This window comes from Eleginops maclovinus, chromosome 13 (genome assembly GCF_036324505.1).
Source record: "Eleginops maclovinus isolate JMC-PN-2008 ecotype Puerto Natales chromosome 13, JC_Emac_rtc_rv5, whole genome shotgun sequence".
NCBI lineage: Eukaryota > Metazoa > Chordata > Actinopteri > Perciformes > Eleginopidae > Eleginops > Eleginops maclovinus.
In genome coordinates this window covers 5,890,667-5,911,713 of record NC_086361.1, presented here as the reverse complement: position 1 = coordinate 5,911,713, position 21,047 = coordinate 5,890,667, and the positions used below count along the sequence as shown (strand labels likewise).

The window sequence follows — 21,047 nt, the reverse complement described above, 5'->3', positions numbered from 1 at the left end:
AAACTTCTCTCTTCAGACAGAGAGCTGCATGTGCTCCAAAGGGGCGTGGCCAGCTTCAGCTCAGCTCATATTTAAAGCCACAGTCACAGAATCAGCACTTCAGGAACAGGGCTGAAATAGAGGGGGATGAGGCATGGCTGCAATGGGTGATCTGTTTGGTATTTTGAGCAAAACACTTCACAGACAAGTTATGTATAGATATTGCCGTACAATATATTGTTCGAATATAGCATAATAGGAGACCTTTGAAAAAGTTCGGAGTTATGCGAGTAAACAAAGCAATCTACTGCATGGACACCACTTTACCTTGCTGTCAGATAGCCTTTTCCTGGTGACCTGAAGTAATTATTGAGACTCTCTTTAGAGCCACAAGTCCATAGGAGAAAAAAAACAATGCTACCTTACAGACAACTTGTCAATCAGAAACAACCCTTTAAAACATGAATGTCAAACACTATCAAAAACAAACTAATCGTTGCACCAACATATCCTGGTTTCTTCAATCTGAAAGTTCTGTTGTTGTCGGGGAGTCCGGTGGATTTGAAGAGCATAAGTTGCAGCTTACATTCCTGTGTGATAGACTATAGCTATTTAACAGCAAAGTAAATGGGCAAACACATTTTTAAGTATAGCATACACTCAAACTGATATGACTTTTTTCAGGTGGCTCAAAGCTGTTTTTCTTCTGCCACCATCCACTGCAGTACGTTTTCTTCTGTGCTTCTGTGGTGGTATTCCTGTGTGGTTCTCAAAAACTGGAGGAATGACAATCACCTTCTACTGTAGATACACTGACTCTGAAAAAATCCAAACTATGTGTTTGTCCTTTCGCTTAGATTGATAGGGAACTGGAATTATTTATTTTTGTTCTTCTCCCATCCTCCCTTCATTGCAGCTGATCAGTGGTCTTTGCTGCTGCCGCTTTAATCACACAGCAGCTAATGCTCTGACTGACCACATGAACCAAAACGATTAACTTGGTGTAAAGATCACTACTACTATCACTGCTCATTCTTTGGATTGATGATTATCCTCCAGTATAAACGGGGCTGTATCAAACTGAAGCTCCTGACATGACTCCACTGGTGCTGCCTTTGGCAAATAAATTAAAATTACACAATTAAAACCTTGTGATATTTTGTGACATGGATCTATATCTGTATTATTCAATTTAATAAAGCCAGTTTGGATTTTAAGGGGACAATTCGTCTGACTGTCTTCAGACAAAGCTTTATTGTGTGAGTCATTCTCCATAAATATGTATTCATGCGCACAGGGATAACGTCAAAAATCTCACAAAGTTAATCAGATTACAGTACATACATACATACATACATATATATATTATACACATCTGCCATACATATCTGTTTATAGTACACATATCTATATATTATACATATCTGCCATATACATCTGTTATACGTAATATATGCATTTGTCCATACCTCCTCATTCAACAGTGTAAAGTGTTTAAATACTTTCAATGTATTCCACATATGTATATATTTCACATCCTCAAATCTTTATTGTTGTTATTGTTAATATTCTTCTCTCTTTTTGCACTATTTTATTTATCTTATTCGCACCATGTATGTTGAGTTGTTGGAGGAGCATGGGATATAAGATTTTCATTGCCAACATATACGTTGTATATGCTGTGCATATGACCAATAAAACCTTGAAACCTTGAAAGATTATAAATTGTAACATTAGATCTCCAAACTACAAGAAGCTACTTCAACACCAGTTACTGACATTCAAACAATTCATACAGTATAGGATCTTTGCCTGTGATCTGAAATGAAATGCAGTTTCAGAACTTGATCTTTAACCTGTGATAGTAAAACATTTCCTTCTATTGTACAAATACTCCAAACCATTGTTTTGAATTGGTCACTGAACAGTTTTCATGTCATGTACAATAAATCATCACTGAAATGAAACAACTTGGAATTTAGGATTTTAGAAATATGGAGAGTTTCGGATTTCCAAATCAGATGTCATCTGACCAAGTTTATACAAACCACACTTTTTATACGTAATAATTGTATCATATTTAATTTGAGAACAAACCTTAGATTTATCATCAACTCTAGAGAATTTTTACTTAGAATATTTGGTTTACCTACAATGGCCTTAATACAGCATTTATTTTATCTGAACAAAAAAACATTCTGTAATAATATCAAAGTATTTCAGAAATGTGGTGATTTTTAAGGTAAACTTCTCCCAGCAGGTCTCACCAAATCAAGACATTTTAATTTTTTTATGAGTTTGTATTAGCTTAATATAACAAACTCTCCCATTTTAGCTTTCCAGTTTGAATTTTTATTAGACTTTGTCTCACGTGGTTTTGTGCCATTTAGGGTTAATTTAGATAAATCCATGGAACTGCTTTGTGCTCTGAGTTTAAATGTCCACCTTCCCAACTTGCTTATGTGTGCCTTTGGCTCCATCTTGTGGTGCTTCACTGAGCCTGCTAATCCCATCAGTCATAGTAAAACACTGCTAATTGAATCAGGAATGTCAAACAGCGATCACTCATATCAACCTCTTCTCATAGAGCCGGCCGTCCCTCAGGAGCGTTTACTACCTTCTTTCATTTAATGATTTACTAAATGAGGTCAGTGGGCTTGGAAAATGGACTGTAGTTGTAACAATTTATCCAGCTGTGGTGAGGCTATTCAGTAAGGCCAGTTACATTTAGGCTGTTAGTTTTTTTCTACCTATCAACCCAGAATGCCTGGTTTCCATTGTTCCCTGCATCTTTTACAATGCAAGCATAGAGCACTTTAAAGTGAATCCTTTAATTATTATCACGTCAATAATGAACACATAACACACTTAAGTTCTAAAAATATTATAATCTTAACTTACATTAACTAACATTGTCTTTTACCTTGTTTCTCTGATGATGTTTGTCAATGTGTTACCAAATGAAAATATCTTGAATAGTTTCTATGACAAAGTTTTGTTGCCTATCTTTACAAAATAGTTTTATAATTCTATGAAGATACTTTTTGTAGTGATGAAAGACGAGTTCCGATGACATGATATTTGCTTGAGTAAAATTAGCAGTACTTTCATCAAAAGTAATATATTAAAGTTTGTAAGTTGTTACATACTTGAGGAAGTGTGTTAGTATTTCAAACATGATTTAGTTCAAGTATTAAAAGTATAATGGCCCATGTGAGTGTTAATCAAGTTTATGTTTTATTATGAGAAATAAATACTGATGCAATAATGTTTGAGGAGCCATTAAACTGGCCTTATTATGCTGATTTTTAATTCATATTAGTATTTAGTGTCTCTACTGTGACCTGTTTCCATGCTTTAATGTTCAAAAAGCTCTTTATTCTTCTCATACTGCCTGTAACTAACATTAATTTAAAAACGTAACCCTTGGAAATGTTACAAAGTAGCACAACATTTAAATGATCAGGTAATTCTCAATTTAATTTGAGTACAGCACTTGAGAAAAAAAAATACTTGACTTCTGCATATGACTTAGTATTTTCTTATAAGTTATTGAAAGTACTGAGATTTGTTCAACAAGTGTTTTCATTCTTTACTTCTTCACACTGCATAAAGTGAGAAAAAGAAGACAGGGAAAGAAAAGACATGAAGAGGATATTTAATAATAACATTTATTTGCTAACTTGTACAGGGAACAGGAAATATGGATGGCTGTGAGACCAGAACAGGGAGAGCTCTGCAGAGCTGGTGCCTCATGGAGACTCTTCACCCTTTCCTGAATGGCAGGGCGGTGGTGTGTATGTCCCCGCCTTAATCATTTTATCACGCTGCTCACGGATCGCCTTCAGCCTCTCGACCTGTGGGAGGAAGAGGAGAAGGCGTTACATTTCCCCCCAAACATCTAAAAGCCGTTTTTTATCCAATACGGATTGTTTTGTTTTGAGTTGGCGAGTTTTGGAATTTAAACTCAACAGCAATGTCTCTTTCCAGAAATCATGATGTGGTTACTTAAAGAGGATATATAATGCTCCTTTTTCAGTTTTACATTTGTATGTTGCGTCTCTCCTGGGACATGTCTCCATGATTTACTGTTCAAAAAGCTCTTTATTTTTCTCATACTGCCTGTGCCGCAGCACCTCTTTTCACCCTCCGTCTGAAACCAGAGCCCAGTCTGCTCTAATTGGTTAGCTGGCCGGCTATGTTGTGATTGGTCAACCACTTAGAAATGTCCCGCTCCTCAGCCTATCACCCACACTACAGGAAAGGGAAAACCCCAAAAAGCATAATAGGGCCCCTTTAAGATAACCCACATCTTGTTGTGAGCAGTTTCTGGTAGGAACTTTTTTTTTCTTTCGAATCAAACTACATCCACAAACCCTATCACCACGCAGAAGAAAGCGTGCATCTCCTCGTGGACAGGAGGGCTTGTGACCGTACCAGATGACAACATTAATAACTATAAGGTGAGCTAGCGGTATCTAAATACATGTCGTTAGGGAATCTTTAGTTTAGCTGTTTAACCTTTGATTTAGTTCATAATTTTCTCCTTCCCCTGTCTGTGTTCCCATGGCATAGTTCTTTGGCCTTGGGGTTGCTGTAATCCCCCTTAAGGAGGGGCAGCTTGGGCGCATTGTTGATGCCAGTCTATGACCGAGCACAAGCTGACCTGAGATTAGTTTATTGTTCAGGGACGTCTAGAAGCCATCTTATCTGGAACGTAGGATGCCTGGCGTACATTCTTTTGCCATGTACGACAGCTTTAGTTAGACTCAGGGTCCATATTTATTTAGTCTGGCGACTGAAGAATGCTGATTGGCCATTTGGAACTAGTTAAAACCTCGTATTGTAATGGAGTGCTTCAGAATTGGTCGGGCAACCGCTGTGTCAACTCGTGGCTGCAGCAAATGTCTTGTCAATTCTCCGGCCGTTAACTTCAGAATAAACCTTCAGTGTTTGCCATCAAAGTTCCAGCTCTCCCCGTGTCTCTCTGAGTTTCGTCTCCATTGCTCCATGCACACTTGTGTATTGATATGATTGCCAGATGTAGTTTGATAAGAGGGAAAATAGTTCCTACATGAAACTGCTCACAATGAGAGATCGTGGTCATGATTAATTGAATAAGACACTGCTGTTTAGTTTTTCAAAAGTATTTTCAGCACTACAGTCTGAGTCCAACAATCTATATTAACAGCAAAACAGGTAAACATACGTATACATTTAGTTCCTCTGTATCCCTCCCCCTTTTTTTGATTCTCTTTGAGGAGGATAAACCCAAAGCAGTGATTGTAACTCTATGTTTTACTCCATTCACCGTGTGAAGATGAGAAAACCTAAAGATGCTCCCTGCCTCAGTCCTGTGCTGTAAACATGCAGACTTCCATCCAAATCAAATGTGATTCCTCATCATGAAATATCTCGTCTTAGCTGACATTCATCTTAAATCAGCACTTCCTCCTCATGTTCTGAAAGAATGCGAGGTGGAGCTTTGATGGAGGCGTTGCTGCTGCAGCACATTAGCAGTGAGCGGGCGGTGCTGTCTCTCCTCTGCTGACACACACAGCCTCTACACTGACCTCAGCTCCACTCTGACACTGTTTGAAGGCTGAGATGACGGTGCTTTCTGGACACTTTGGTTACTAATTTCTATACTATTGCTATCACTTTTAGCTTTTTAAATGCTTTTATTTAAATATACCTGCTTGAAAAATGCTCCCTTCCATTCCTCCTTTCAACTACACCAACGTTTAAGACTAAGACAGCATTATGTTGCAGAAACGTGGGATATTTATGCTATATAGCGGTTAAATTACAGATAATTCTTTCTTAGTGAGTTTATTAGAAACCTACAAGCAATTTATTTTAATGTGCCGAAGATTCATTTGGTGAATACTATTTAAAATATAAAAATGTGAAATTATTGGCATCGGCTATAAGAGGTAAAGTCCTCAAAGGTATTGGTTAAAAAAATACTAGGGATGCACCGATACATCGGTGAGACATCGGCATTGGCTGATGTTAGTTCTATTTACCACCATTGGCACATTGGTAAAATAAGGTGACATCACCGATGGCAGTCGCCGATGTTTCTGTTTTGCTACGTGACCGGGAGAAGTCGCATTAGCGTCGTTGTTTTTAAATCTGATGAACCAAATCAGGGCATCATTTTAAAGGATTAGAACTTTAAAGTCATTTAAAGTTACGGCTTTAAAGTCTGCCGTAACTTTAAAGTCTCCTCTCCTCTGTGAGGAGTTGCTGCTGCACGCTGCAGGACTTCTGCCCCGTGTACCGGGTGTCTGGAGGATCAGTAAATTAAATCCATCATTCAGTGTTCTTGGGAGGCCGTCGTTTATATTTGTGATTTGTTATACTTGCTGCTACTCCTGTTGACTTCCAGAAACTTACTATGGCTCGCTCAACCTCTCTCTCGCGCTTACACGTGCACACACGTATCCCCCACTCTCTCTCTTAAAGGGGTAGGCTGCATTAGTCTGCATTGTGCTACCATTACAATCGGTGCATCCCTAAAAAATACCATACTGTGCATCCCTTCTCCAGCAGTAACAATTCCTCACTGCACACAGGAGTCAGACAGCATTCACACACTTACTGTCTTCGTCCTGTGCAAGCACTCGTTGAAATCCTCTAACTCCAGCTGGCACTCCTTCTTGGAGCGAATCTGCCCGATGCCATGGGAGCATTCGATCCACTCCTTCTCAAAAACGTGGCAGCGCGCCGCCTTCTGCCTGGGCTGAAGGCTGCTCTGTTGCAGCAGCCAGGAATCAACGTTGATGCCGAGCCTTGACTGCAGGTCCACAAACGGCATGATTGCTAATGAGGGAGAAGACGGAGAGGAGAGAATAATGAGGAATACAAACAGGAAGTAGCGGAGAAGACAGAGAAAACACAGATAAAAAGGCAGAATAAAAAAGTCAGCCTTGAAAGACTGCTACTAAGCTGTATAAGTGCCATTATAGCTAATAAAAGCACTTTTAAACAGTTGTGAAATATTAGATTAGAACATAATTTAACAAAGTTTAAAGAAACGTTTCAAGATGTATTTAGTCTTACAACATTAAGACTGTTTTCGTGCATTATTGACTTGTTTTGCTTAGTTTCAAAACAAAATGCCCTTTGATAACTGGGCTGATTGAATCCTTGAGGGATTAAATAAATAAAATCACGAGTTTCTGCTAAAGGTTTTAGCCTTTTCATAATATCTGCTTTCTTGTTTGTTGTTGATTTCTCAACTGATGGGAGTTTTTTTTTATAGGGTTGTGTAGTATATAAGGCTTTTAGTAGGAAAGCGCTGCTGCACCTCTCTGTACACACGATGGCGTTATTTAAATTACAAATACAAAAACCAGAAGCTATGCAAGCAACAGTGCAGTATGAACATTAAAAATGAGAAAACCCTTATTTGATATCATAGTTGACCTGGTATGGCACCAATATAATAGAAACAGTGCTGTCTAATTGCCACTTCCTGCTTTACACACTTCGATGGAAGTGACATTGTTACTATAACATTAAACAAGGAGTAAATATGCAAAATGAGTATTGCTTTTAAAAACACGTCTCAACTCCCATTTCTGTTTTCTTTGTCCAAACGGTGAAATAACCTTGGTAAAATAAAACTTAACAATAAACTATGTTATCCTTTAAAATAATGGCTAACCTGTCGAATAGTTATCCAGCTAGCACTTACCTAACTCATGTTACAATAAGGCTGGCTAACCCTCTGTTAAAAAAAAAAAATACACTACTGTATAAGCTTGATATACATTTAAATTGAGTCATGACACATTCATTTAAACTCTTTCTATAAAGCTGTCCCCTGTCAGGCGTTAGTTAGCATGTTATGCTAACCAGTCTCCTTCAACGACAGCTTGTCCATGTTAACAGGCCGCTCTGTATTAACACTGATGTTTTTAAAAGACAAATACGCATCACACCGTGTCTATATAATTAAGGTGATGGTATAAACACTCAAATTAAACAGATATATATCTGTATTTACCGTGTTTGGTAGGAATCACTTCAACCAGAGAGGTTCGCTTTAACCTTCTGCCGAACCAACGCGTTTCGCTTTACGGCACACCAAAACACGGCCGTAGAATGAGAGACAGTGACGTGAAGAGACGAGCTTTCACCTCTGTTGCTGCCGGAAAAGGGAGACAGTCACATAAAAACAGTTACTAATACATAATCTTCCCCAGTTCCTAACTTGCTTGCTTGCTTGTATTAAAAGTGGTTCTCAAATATTTTGTAAATAACAAAATAGGCAAAATCTAACTAAATATGTGTTAGTTCAAGCCACTTTCAGTAACATTTGTATAAGTTTACACAGAACATTAAAAAACACATTACTATTTTTAGAAAACGCCGCCTTTAAGACAAGGCCATACATTGTAAAATAACATTAATGTACATGTAGGGACATTTAAACTAATAACCCTTGGTGTAATGTAAAATATAATATAATAAAATATACATTATAATATAATATAAAATATGTACACAATAATAACACAAATAGATATTTTGTGTAAGAATTTAACTGATGATTAGAAGCATGAAAATCTCTACCTCAGTAATATTTTGTGGGACTTCAAACATCAGTTGTCAGTTTTTAGTCACTACTGTTTGGTTCATATACAGTATTAACCTGTTATTTGCATTCAACGCCTAAATCAAACATTAAAAAATCTGTAATAAACAATATGTGAAAGATTTAAAAGAAAATGTCTTGTGTGCATAATGAAATGAAAGATTTTAGAACCACTCTATATGTTTAATTGTGATGTTAATCTATCCATAGTTACATTTGGGTATTTGACGATTTTATGCCTTTGATTATACAAACATCGTTTGGATTCAACCCTTTTTTGGACCAGTCTTGTCTCAGTTGTAAACAAAAGGGAATACATTTATATCTTATTTCAACACATAATAAGGAAACTATATTTCTCTTCAACATAATGCAACATTTTGTTTGTGATTAACTGTGTTGAAAGGCAACCTTAAGCAACTCAAAACGACACGTCTGAGATATTCTAGACTAAACGAGCACATTTCCATATTCTCATGACTTCTCCAGTTACTAAAAGGCTGATACATATCATAAATGAGTTCCATTACTGTACAGTAATGAAACAAAACAAAAACAAACCAGTAGTTTGGTGCAACATCAGATTGTGTTTATTTATTCCCCCCCCAAACGTCCACAAGTTGTCTTTCACAGTCCTGCATGTACAACGCCAAGCAGAGCAGGGCAGGGCTTTAACAGTGACAGGAAATACACAAACAATATAATAACACTTCAATATTGCTATCTATATACTCTAAGACCTTTTTTAAAGTAAGAACAAGACCACCTGTGTTCCCAATGGGAAATGTTTCCGTAAACGCTCATTCAAACTCTTTCAGGAAGTCCGGGTGTCCGTCTGTGGTACATTCATGTGTTTTCTCACCGGCGGGGAAAACAAGTGAGTGCAGATCAAACAAAGCACTGCCAGGTTACATAAGCAGCTAAATCCAGAAAGCTCTGAGATGAAAAAAGGTTTCCCAAGATTCTTTGCAGAAACTTTTTTAAACTGAAGCACAGAGGCATTACAAAGCTAAACACAATTCAAGCTAGTGAGTATGGTCCATATCAGAAGTGTTTGGCTCCAAAAATGAAACTTTAAGAGATGAAAAATATAAAAAAATAGGATAGTTACAGTCCTTTGATCACTGAAAGATTATTTAATGTGTGTGGTTATTTGATGTTTTGGAGCCAAACTATTCTTTAGTTACATCCAACATAAAAGGCCTTCTGGTAGGTGATTGGTTTATTTTGGTTGTACCACAGACTGTTGTGTGCAACTGAAGTCACTCATAGTAAAATATGATGAAAATAAAGAAGTAAAATACGATGAATTCAGATAAAGTGCACAAGTGCTCATTCAAAAACTAAAGTGGGACAAATACATTCATCATGAGTCCACACCCACACATACACATATATACACACACACACACACACACACCATTCAAGTGGGTCAGATAGCCAGTCAACACTAAACCAAAATGAGTCCATTGGTGTGTGATGTATCAGTCAGTGAGTGTGTATAAGGCAGCAAACTCTCAAACACTGGACCATGTCACACACACATGAACACCCCCCCCCCCCACACACACACACACACACACACACATACACACACACACACACACACACACACACACACACACACACACACACACACACACACACACACACACACACACACACACACACACACACACACACACACACACACACACACACACACACACACACACACACACACACACACACACACACACACACACAGAGAGTTCTGACAATGACCGGCTGATATGTAAGCAGGATAGGAAGCCAGTTTTAGGTTGGAGAGCAAGTAGTGGCTGAATTCATAAATTCAAAAATATATTTAGCGAAAGAGAATAATGATCACAACTACAGGGGAATGTTTGATGAGCGTATTCACAAAAAGTAATCAACGTTTTTTTTCAATAATCAATTGGCCTTTTCAATGTTTTTGTTATCTGTTTCCAGATTTGCTATTTTAGTTTTTCTTCACCTAAAATCAACTTAAACCGATTATTTGGGGGAATTTCGACAAAGAATTCAAACAATTTGATCAAAAGAGCTCTGACAAGTTAAAATGAATATTTGTTAATATTTTCAAACAATTTCATTTTTTTACGTTTCAAATATTTGCAGCTGATTAAATGGACGTTACCAGTCGTTATCACTCCAATTATATTGCTCCAGACAGAGAACTGCAACGACCTGCACAATGTTAAGCGCTTTAAATACGTTATTAAATTATGAATTTATACAAAACTACTTGGTAATAGATTAAGGTGTATTTCATCTTATCATGAAAGTTAGGTTAGGCCATTTATATAATATTAGCAGAATATTAGTTTTTTTCAGTTTTTAGGCCAAAATGAGTTATTAACATGAAACCATTAAACCAGTCAACAAGTGAAATGTGCTTTGGTTGGAAATCTGAACTAAAATCCAACTCTTATTACTGGTGTTTTGATCTTTCCCTTTCTACATTCATGCTGATTTCATCTATCTGTTTCATAAAGAAAATTAGGATTACAGGAAATCCAAAACAGTTATGTATCCAGCTAAAAGTCTGAGGACTTTTGCATTTTTTAAATTAAGATTATATTCAGAAGGTCCTTAGAGGGATGTTTATGCAATAATACATTTCTGTTTGATATTTATTTCAGTGCAAAACAGAAGGACAAACCCCTTTAATATAGTGGTCTGTCCTCAACTGTTCAAAACGTTTAGAGCTGAGAAAGATCCAACACTTCAATAGATTTGAAAAGATAAAATGGCTTCACTCAGTGCATTTCACTGCCTCACCTTGTCATTGTCAGAACTCAAACTCTTATTTCGGTCCTCTTCCTCTGTGCAGGCAGTGAGATTCAAGTGCAGCTAAATCCTCCGAAGTAAACTCTGAACTTTCCCCAGTGTTACAGAAACTCACCGCCTGTTACAAACCTGTCACACAAGGCATGGCTCATGCAGACTCATGCACGCAGCAAATGATACAATTTCAACATCATCTGAATATAAATAGAGGAAGAAAAGAAAATAATAAAGCCACAAAGTACAAAGTCCACATTCATTCACACTGTGAGAAACAGCCTCCTGTCTCCCTCCTGACATCTGTTTCCCTCTGCTGTGCTTGGTGACACTTCCCCTTCTTTTAAATTGTATGATTTGCAATATTTCTGGAAATTTGTACCTTATTTTTTTTGTTTTTTTGCTTAAGTAGCCAAGGCATTTTGCACTAAGGAGTAAACATAAATCATCTTATAAATCTCAGAGGTAGAACCCTGACAATTGACAGGTAGATAGATAAGACAGACAACAGTAAGCAAACCCTGTCCGCGTTTTTTAAGACGTTGTCTGTGAGGCGCAGAAACAAAGACAGAGATGACACAGTTGAAAAATGTAAACGTTGACTTTAATTAAATGTATTGTGTCAACAGATTTCACATACTGTAACTGTATCAGGTTAGTTTAAAGCAATAATATTAAGTTTAAATAAAACATTTGGTTCAACCTAATATTATTGCTTTCCACTAACCTAATACAGTTATGTGGCATCTGTATACTAAATAAATGTAGTTAAAGTCAGCGTTTCAGTTTCTTCGGTGCAAAAGAAAGAAAAAGTCATGAAGGAAGTTCGATAAGAGATGTCGGGGATTGGTTCCTTTTTCCTTTGTGCAATCCCGAGAGCTGTCCTCTCAGACGTAGAGAATGACGTTGCTGTCCGCGGGACAGTGAAGGCCTTCGGGGGGGGTCAGCGCCCTGCATGAGGGCAGCTGCTGACCTGCCGCCAGATGACAGCTTTTAGGGTGGGGGGAGTCACAGTCGTCCGATGTCAGCTCTGCGATGTCGTCAGACTGAGTGTCCGACATCTCCAGGTCGCTGCGGATGCTCTCGGGCTGAGCCAGCGTGACGTCTCTGAGCCCCTCCCTGATGGACATGCCCGGGGACAGTCCCAGCACGGAGCCGGACAAAGCCCCGCCCCTCCTGGAGCTGCAGTCCTGAGGCTCCTCCACGCTGGAGGTGGTCGCCATGGCGGCAGAGCCCGGGGGCGGGGTCAGGTCCTCCTCGCTGGTCAGGCAGAGATGGCTGGGTTTGGTCTCGATGTCCACCTGGATCTCCAGGTTGGTGCACTCCCTGCAGAGAGAATGGAGAAACACAGTCACCCCCGGAGTGCAAACACACAGATGAAGAAGAAGACTAGAGGCCATTTATTTCAATGGATTCTTTTGGAAATGTATTTAAAGGATGGATGCTTTCAGTCCACTGTAGTTTGACTTTGAACATTGTTATCCATGAATATTGAAGGGTGGAAAAGAAAATATTGTATATCATGCGCAGACCTGCAGCTATTACAATTATTTTGGACAAATATATGCATCAATGCAGCTAGTTAATTTTGTTATATAGAATTGTAGTTTGTATGTTTTTTATGAACATGGTAACTGAGGAAGATTTGTTGAACGAACAATCATTCAGGAAAACTCCCTTTTCTCCAGCTTGGCAGCTTTGAATCCCCATTTAAAATAGTTTGAAAGCTCCTACAATACAAAAAACAGTTTTATCGACAAGAGGACCAATATTTATTTTATTGGCAGCTGCTTGCACAAAAATGTGATATCTGATATGATTGCTGAGAAGACAGCGATGTCACCTGTCAGGCAGGGTGTAGGACGAGATGATGGAGCCGGCCATCCCTCGGGTGCTGGCGCAGTCGCTGCCCGCTCCCAGGCTGCCCGTCTCCCTCTGGGCCGACTCTTTAGCCAGCTCCCCCACCTGCCCCTCCAGCCTGCAGCACAACACACACACTCTTAATCCATCACATTGTTAATGTCATTAATACTTGATTTATTAAACCACTATCTAATATTTGCACGGCACACAGAAGCAGAAAGGGACAGAGAGTGGATGGCTGACTTATCTGGGAGTTTGTTTCTTTTACGTGTTGCATTTTTGTTGTTTTAAGGCATTTTTTGTGTATGCTACAAATATATGTATGGTTGTATTTGTACATTAAATTAATTTAATCTCTGTGGATTAATTTTAATGTAATTGAATAAAGGCAAAAGGAAAAAAGTGAAACAAATCTAAATGAATAATAATACATTTTCATATTAATGAGTTTCTGCTTTATTAAAAAATATATCTTGAGTTTATTTTCTTACATATGTAGGCAAAACGTTTTGTAGTTGAGGTAATACAAACATATATATATATATATATATATATATATATACCTTATAATGTATATACACAATATATTATTTAATTATTATTTAAAAAATGTAAATCATAATAATTATGGTTTTTAATTCATTAATTAATTATTGAATTAATGTTGTTTTCCTATTTTCTATCAGTTTTCTGCATGTATATGTTATCCCAGTGTGTCTGACTTCTGTTGGTTTAAATGTATCCTATTTTGATTCAAACCTAAACTAGTCATGACTCCCCTCTGTTCCTCACCTGCTGTACTTTCCGCCACGGGTTCCCAGGGTGCTGCCTGCCAGGGTGTTGAAGTGTGGCGTGTCCTCCAGAGTCCCTGGAGCCACGGAGAGTCCCTCGCTGGGAGAGGTTGTGCTCATACCGCTGACCGCCCCGTCCAGACTGCTCTCACCGAAGCTCGGGGACTTGAGGGCTCGCCACGCATCCGCCACTGCAGAACCACACAGAAAATACTCTTTAAATTGAAGCTCATGTGAAGAAGATCCTGCTCCTCTACTCTGCAGACATTTTTGGGAGTCCTCACCTGTGATTGGACCATCATCGTCATCAAAGTCGATGCGTACTCCTCGCCCCTTCCCTCTGCTGACCCCGCAGCCTCCTCCTCTGCACAGAGAGATGGGCACCACGCCGTACACGTAGGCCAGCATGATGGGAACACCGATACCTGAGGAGGGGGTTTCACAGTGATTTAGAACTTGTCTGCCTACATGCATACATCCCTAAGTATTTTATTAACTTCACAGACTTGATCTCAGAATACCATTGCAAGGTTATCAGCATCATTCCTCCATGTCAGATTTTCTCTCCTGGCGATTGCATTTAGACATCAAAAATCAAAGTAGCGTCTTTTTTTCTGAGTATTATTATAAACGTTTGTTTACCACAGAGCTTATTTTCAACAATAATATAAAATCCAATTGGAAAATTCCCATTGGCTATCTTTCAAGGGAACCATAGTGATGCGAACTTCCATCCAAAATCTCTGCAGCATTACTTGAAGAAGAAGAAATGCTTTTATTAATCCCTTAGAGGGAAATTGCTTTCTCTACTCTGTTGTGTTGACACACATTAAACACACAGAGGATATACATGCACAAACACAGAGGAAATACATGCACACACCACATGCAGAGGAAAGGTGGCAGAGCAGAGAGGCAGTCAGGTACCCGGCGTCAAGGGAGCAGATAGAGGTTAGGTGCCTTGCTCAAGGGCACCTCGAGAGTGGCCTAGGAGCTCCATATTTGTTTTGGTCCAATCGGGACGTGAACCGGCGACCCTTCGGTCCCAAGACCAAGTCCCTACTGACTGAGCCACTGCCGCCCCAGAAAAATATCAAGTCAGTCAAGTCTGCATCCTTGAATGTTATTTTATCAGGTTGGAGCCATTTATTGTACAACAGCATTCATTCTAATTTGCTGTATTTTGAAGTTCTTCCCCTCTCTCATGGAGTGTCTTACCGACGCTGACAGCTGCGATGACCGGGGCAGTGATGATGGACAGGGCCACTCCTCCGGTGATGGCCAGGTTCCTCCTGTGGCGGGACATCTTCTTCAGCTCATAGTGGGCGTGGATCTGCAGCGGAGGAAAGGACAGAGACTGAGGTTAACAAAAGTGTCACACACTGCAAACAGGTCACATCTCAAGCTGAACATGGGTGGGGAGGAGGTCAAAGGTTGCCATTGTTGTGATGAAAGACAAAAGATAGAAAAGAAAAACTGCAGTGAAACTACAGAAAGCTTTTCCAGGAGTGATTGTTAATAAATCAATAACCTCTTTTCTTAACTTAATCTTTACTTTTCACATCTTGTAGTCATAGAAAAAAAAGTGTATTGCTATAAGTTACCAGCCCCCACTCAAACAACTCCTAAAATATGTTGAGTCTAAGAACCAAATCTCACTGCTCGCAGGTTTGAACATGAAGGAAACAGAGTTAGTGCCTGAGGCTCCAGGTATTTTAATTAGCTAACCACTTCCAACTCTTCACACTGTGCCAGAGCTTCAAAAGGCTCAAAGAGAGATGTGCAGTTTCACTGTACTCCACTAGAGAGCGCTGCATGGCGGTAATGTGAGGCCAATGACTCATCTCATTTCCTTCCTCTGGTTAGCTGAGAGACCATTGCCCTTTCTGTCTAAACAAACTATAAGCAATTGCAAAAAACAAGACAAATCTAGAATACTACTTTACTTATGGTCACAAAAGGAGGAAAATCAGCACATCATAATGTAATATTTTATTTATTTTATATTTTAGTATGCACTTCTATGTCTTGTATTCTTATTCTGCTTGCTTATTTTCTTTCTCCTTTTTAAAATCCATTTTAAATGAGCTTTGAGATACTAAACATTAGTACAGCTTCACTAAAATTGTTGTGGATTGTTTTGGAAATTCCAGGTTTTAACTTTTACATTTTTGAGGATTGCTACTGTAAGTTTATATATTTAATATATTTTACACCAATTTAATAGCCATAATTATCAAACTAACAAGACACAGAAAGCCAAAAAGTTCTTTGGATTTATTTATGTAGTTGAATTTATTTTAGTTTATTCCAGCTCTGCCTCAAATACATCTCACTCAATTCAAGAATCTGTCTGCAACCTCGACATTCAGCTTAAAAGGAACCTGGAGACATTTGTTAAGTTACTAATTAAAACCTTTAGATGCTTTAAATACTCAAAGACCTTACATTTGATAACTTGAGAGTATTTAATGAATCTAATTTTGAAGTGCTAAAGTCTGTCTTAAGGTCAGTGTGATGTGAATGGAAACGGTTTTGTGGCGGTCAAAGTGAAAGTGCTTTCTCTTATTTCTATGAAACATTTAACATTGTGCTGAAAATGGAGGCATCATACTGAAACTCAGACAGCACTCTGATTCCAGCTTGTCATCAGAGGATCATTTTTGAAAGAGAAACTGTGGCAGAGCTGTGAACTATTTGTGTTTCCACCACACTGAGGTTTCCACTTCTGGTTTCCGTAGATGAAGATAAACGATAAGTGGACTATCAAAATTAAAGGGTGTTGCTTTGGGTGAAAGACGTCCTAATTAGCTGTACAGAGACAAATGTTTGTCATAGACCGTGTGCCCCTTTAGGGTTTATGATAACAAAGTGCAAGACTTACATTATAAGTATATCATATTTTCCCTTCAAACTTAGATCCTGTTAGAAATTCCCTTATCGTGTAAAGTTTCTATTTCCTTTTCTGTTTATATGTTGGATTTTTTTTGGAAGTGAGTCTTGAAACCCAAAATTCTGTCATCAAAACAACACTTAAAATAATGCAGAATATCCTACAAAATAAAGTCTCCAAACCTCAATAAAGTTAGCTATGTGTAAAACCTGTTTTTCGGGCTACTTTGCCTTGGACGGTGTACTTTACACAGGATCATCGTACTTCATTCATTTGAATTCATCAGGAAAACATGCATAATTTAACTTATTGAGTTTCTATTCTGTGGTATACAAACTTCATCTGCAAGATTTACATACTGGTGTAACGAAATACCTACACTATTTAAAAATGTAAACTACTCTGTTCATTTTGCACAACTTTTTAGTTTCAGTTTTATTTTATTATTTCTTTTTCTATTTTATTATTTTGTCTTATGTCCTTTTATAATATGCTGCAGTGTTGGAGGAGCTCGGGGACCTAAGATTTTCATTGCCATAACTACACTGAAGATGTTGTGCACATGATAATAAAAACCCCTGAACTTTGAAATCCATAAGAAAAGGGAAACGATCAACAACAGTAAACATGATCAAAAAAAGGAGAGTAAAACTCTAGAACTCTAGAAACCGCAGCAGATCTTCTTGGCTTCTCCGAAGATACATCTTAAATAACAAAAATGCACTTTAGCCATTTAGAATTAAAACTAAATACACTTAATAACTAATAATCCTAGACACAAACCCTGTGCTCTATACTTCGAGTTTATTATCCTCCTCCAGTAGCCTGCTCTGAGGGCTCCTCACCTTGCGGCCGACGTAAACAGGGATGCCGATGACCATGGCGGGGACAGCGATGCCTGCGATGAGCGTGATGCCGACCGGAGCTCCAATCAGGGTCCCCAGCTGCCACAGGATCTTCTTCTTCCTGCTCCAAGGCTTCTTCCCCCAGAACGTGCAGCCAGATGGACTGATGGAAGGAGAAATGGAAAGGTTTAATTTATGTAACATCTTAAGAAATCTAAGAGCTGATACTAAAAGTGCACTGGGAGAGCTTGGTACCTGAGATAATGCAGGTCTGAGATCTCCTTCATGCAGAGCCAGCAGAACTCACAGCCGCAGACGGCGCAGGTCATGTGGTTGCAGCTGCCGTCGTTCATCTTGATGATGTAGGCGCCGCAGCGAGGGCAGGGCTTGATGTCATCAGCTGGGGACACAAGGAGTTTTTCTTTATTATTCATATGTAGGTTAACACAGGGTCAACTATACGGTGAAATAGGACAAGAGAAGAGGTCAATTCAGCAATAAAACGCGCCCATCACAATAAGAGTGCTGAATTGTAAAATAAGATAGAAATACAAATAAAATGTAATATATGATGGAATGATATGCATAAGATAACAAAAATATAGCAGTCTATAAATCTATGAAAAAAAGGACCTTTTCTAACAAATAACTGATAAAGTTTTTCCTACAGGAGTGAGATTAATGGAACAATAAAACGATATTGCTCTTTATGCATAAAGAAAAAAAGAATTAGTGTGTGAGGGTTTAAGTTTTTGGGCAATTCTTCCTCATGCAATGAGGTGACCAGGCCTTTTAGTTTAGCTTAGCATAGAGACTAGAAACAGGGGATTTTCAGAGCTACCACGTTTTGATTTTTTTTTTGTGAAGATTAAAACAACACACAACAAGATAACTATGAAGGCAGTTAAGTAGTGCAGCAAATTCATGAAAATCAGGAAAGCATTTTTTCCGTAGGTCTGCAGGAGAACATCAAACAAAGCGTAATATATATTACCTTCTCGCCAGAGGTAATTTGTGCCTTTATTAGGTGCTGGTTAGTAAGGCTAGCTTTTCCCCCGTTTCCAGTCTTTATGCTAAACTAAGCTTAGCCTCATATTTATTGGTCAGACATGAGAGGGGTATCAATCATCTAACTTTTAGCGAAGAGAGTGAATAAATGTGTTACCATTGCAGTTCTAGACCTAGTTAAACACCGCCGCCCCCCTTTAAGTGCCCCTACTAACTCCTTGTGATATGCCAGTGATCACTTATGACTCATAAAGATATTTTGGTTTTCAATCACTTCAACAAAATTAGAAAGTATATCATTAAATCCTTTTGGTAACCACAAAGAGTTCAAACATAGGACAAATTCTCTATAATGGTCTCATCTCATTAGTATTTTGTCCAATTGTTTTGGCAACGACACCAAACCTCATTAGAGAAATGGATCGGACAATTACAGCAGTTTGTCCTCTAATGCGCTTTAAAGGAAAGATAGACAAAGAGCTAAAAGAGAAAACATAAATCAATTTTGTGTGTGTGTGTGTGTGTGTGTGTGTGTGTGTGTGTGTGTGTGTGTGTGTGTGTGTGTGTGTGTGTGTGTGTGTGTGTGTGTGTGTGTGTGCATGCGTGCGTGTGTGTCATGCTTGAAATGCTCTCTGCTTGCTCTTTAAAGAGCATTTTGGCATTTTAACTCTGAGAGACTCTGTCAGATCTGGCTGAAATGAGGGCTGTGTGTGTGTGTGTGTGTGTGTGTGTGTGTGTGTGTGTGTGTGTGTGTGTGTGTGTGTGTGTGTGTGTGTGTGTGTGTGTGTGTGTGTGTGTGTGTGTGTGTGTGTGTGTGTGTGTGTGTGTGTGTGTGTGTGTGTGTGTGTGTGTGTGTGTGTGTGTGTGTGTGTGTGTGTGTGTGTGTGTGTGTAAGAGAGAAAGAGTTGTTATTGTTTGCTATTCCGCTGACACACTCTCTTGTCCTCACTTTTTTCTGCTTTCTATCTCTGTCTCCTCATATCTGTCTTTATCCCTCTGACAGCAGCAAATCAGCAGGTAAGAAAAGACTGACAGACAGATAAACAGGAAGACAGGGAGACAGGGAGCGACCTGGATTTTTTTCAGTCAGTTTTGGTTTCAGAATTTTTCGTCAGTTCTGCTGTCTTCTGATTATTGGCACAGAGAGGCAGACTGGAAGTGGTGAATTAAGAGGAGACTGAGGGAGGGGAGATTGACTGAGGACAGCTGGAGGGATTTAGTTAAGAGATTTTAATCAAAGTGGAATTAAAGACAGACACACATACACACACACACACACACACACACACACACACACACACACACACACACACACACACACACACACACACACACACACACACACCAGGATGTTTGTGATGTTTGTACTCTCTAGCTAAGACTAAGATGAGAACATTGATAGCACCTTCATGTCTGTACTGTAAACATGAAGCTAGACCCTGGAGACAGTTAGCTTAGCTTAGCTTAACATAAAGACAGGAAAAAGATGGGAACACCTAGACTGGGACTGGCCAAATGTAATAAAATCTGCTAACCAACACATATAAGGCTCAATTATTGATACATTTGTTGATTTAAATCAACATTTTAGTGTAAACAGGACAATTTTCTTCAACAGAACCAGGCTAGTTTTCTCCCTGTGATTTGACTCCTTATGCTAAACTAAGCTAAGCTAGCCATCTCCTGGCTGTAGCTTTGTGTGGTGATAGAAGCACTATTTTACTGAAATTTAAAGAACCTAAAAATGCGTTCTATTTACTTGAGTGGAAGTACAAAAGTATTAGCATCAAAATATCATAAGATATAAAAACTCATAATGCAGAATGGTCTGGTATAATTTTATTGTATTTTAATTATTGAAGCATCCTTTTGTTTATCACTTCACAAATCTGCTAAAAGTGAAGTTCTTTCAGCTATTATTTATACTGCTCGGTAGATTCATCTATAGCTTGACTCCTCTATTTCAACCAATGTTTTATTATGTTTTGTTTCTTCGGATTCTTGCCAATACACAACTCCCCGCTATAAATAGCAGGGAGTTGGTACAACAGACGCGAGACAAGTTTGACTCAGCCCTCTGACAGACTGACATGTGATAAACACTGACAGACAGAGAGGCAGAGCGTTCTCAGAGGTGTGAAGATTTTTTTCACGACGGAAGTGCTGGGGGAGAAGAGTTTATCTGATGCAGATCTGCACAATGAGTGAGTGTGGTTACTTTTGATCCTGAGAGGTGTGTGTTTTTCAGCTACTTA

At 38.7% G+C, this 21,047-nt stretch overlaps 2 protein-coding genes across 2 annotated transcripts in view; both read right to left on the bottom strand.

Annotated features, from left to right (window-relative positions):
* Positions 1-3,636: 3,636 nt before the first annotated feature.
* ndufs5 (NADH:ubiquinone oxidoreductase subunit S5) lies at positions 3,637-8,132 on the bottom strand. The gene is made up of 3 exons (XM_063899859.1): positions 7,997-8,132; positions 6,587-6,807; positions 3,637-3,836 (listed from the first exon to the last, which is right to left on the bottom strand). Exons 2-3 carry the CDS (start codon positions 6,800-6,802, stop codon positions 3,732-3,734), a joined length of 321 nt encoding a protein of 106 aa, XP_063755929.1. The 5' UTR covers positions 6,803-6,807; positions 7,997-8,132; the 3' UTR covers positions 3,637-3,731.
* A 1,022-nt stretch (positions 8,133-9,154) lies between these two features.
* rnf19b (ring finger protein 19B) overlaps positions 9,155-21,047 on the bottom strand; it is a 34,195-nt gene continuing 22,302 nt past the window's right edge. Inside the window, exons 4-10 of the mRNA XM_063899164.1 lie at positions 18,040-18,184; positions 17,785-17,947; positions 15,265-15,379; positions 14,331-14,471; positions 14,048-14,237; positions 13,236-13,370; positions 9,155-12,718 (exon numbers count right to left, since the gene is read on the bottom strand). Of these exons, the coding sequence (XP_063755234.1) occupies positions 12,280-12,718; positions 13,236-13,370; positions 14,048-14,237; positions 14,331-14,471; positions 15,265-15,379; positions 17,785-17,947; positions 18,040-18,184 (1,328 nt within the window). The 3' untranslated portion in view covers positions 9,155-12,279. The remainder of the gene's footprint in view (positions 12,719-13,235; positions 13,371-14,047; positions 14,238-14,330; positions 14,472-15,264; positions 15,380-17,784; positions 17,948-18,039; positions 18,185-21,047) is intronic.

What these genes read in the sequence shown, in the direction of transcription:
- ndufs5 (XM_063899859.1), bottom strand. Translation starts at nt 6,802, where the DNA reads ATGCCGTTTGTGGACCTGCAGTCAAGGCTCGGCATCAACGTTGATTCC. An exon ending in GCTTGCACAGGACGAAGACA is followed by an intron (nt 3,837 to 6,586) that starts GTAAGTGTGTGA and finishes TTCCTCCCACAG; the next exon opens with GTCGAGAGGCTGAAGGCGAT.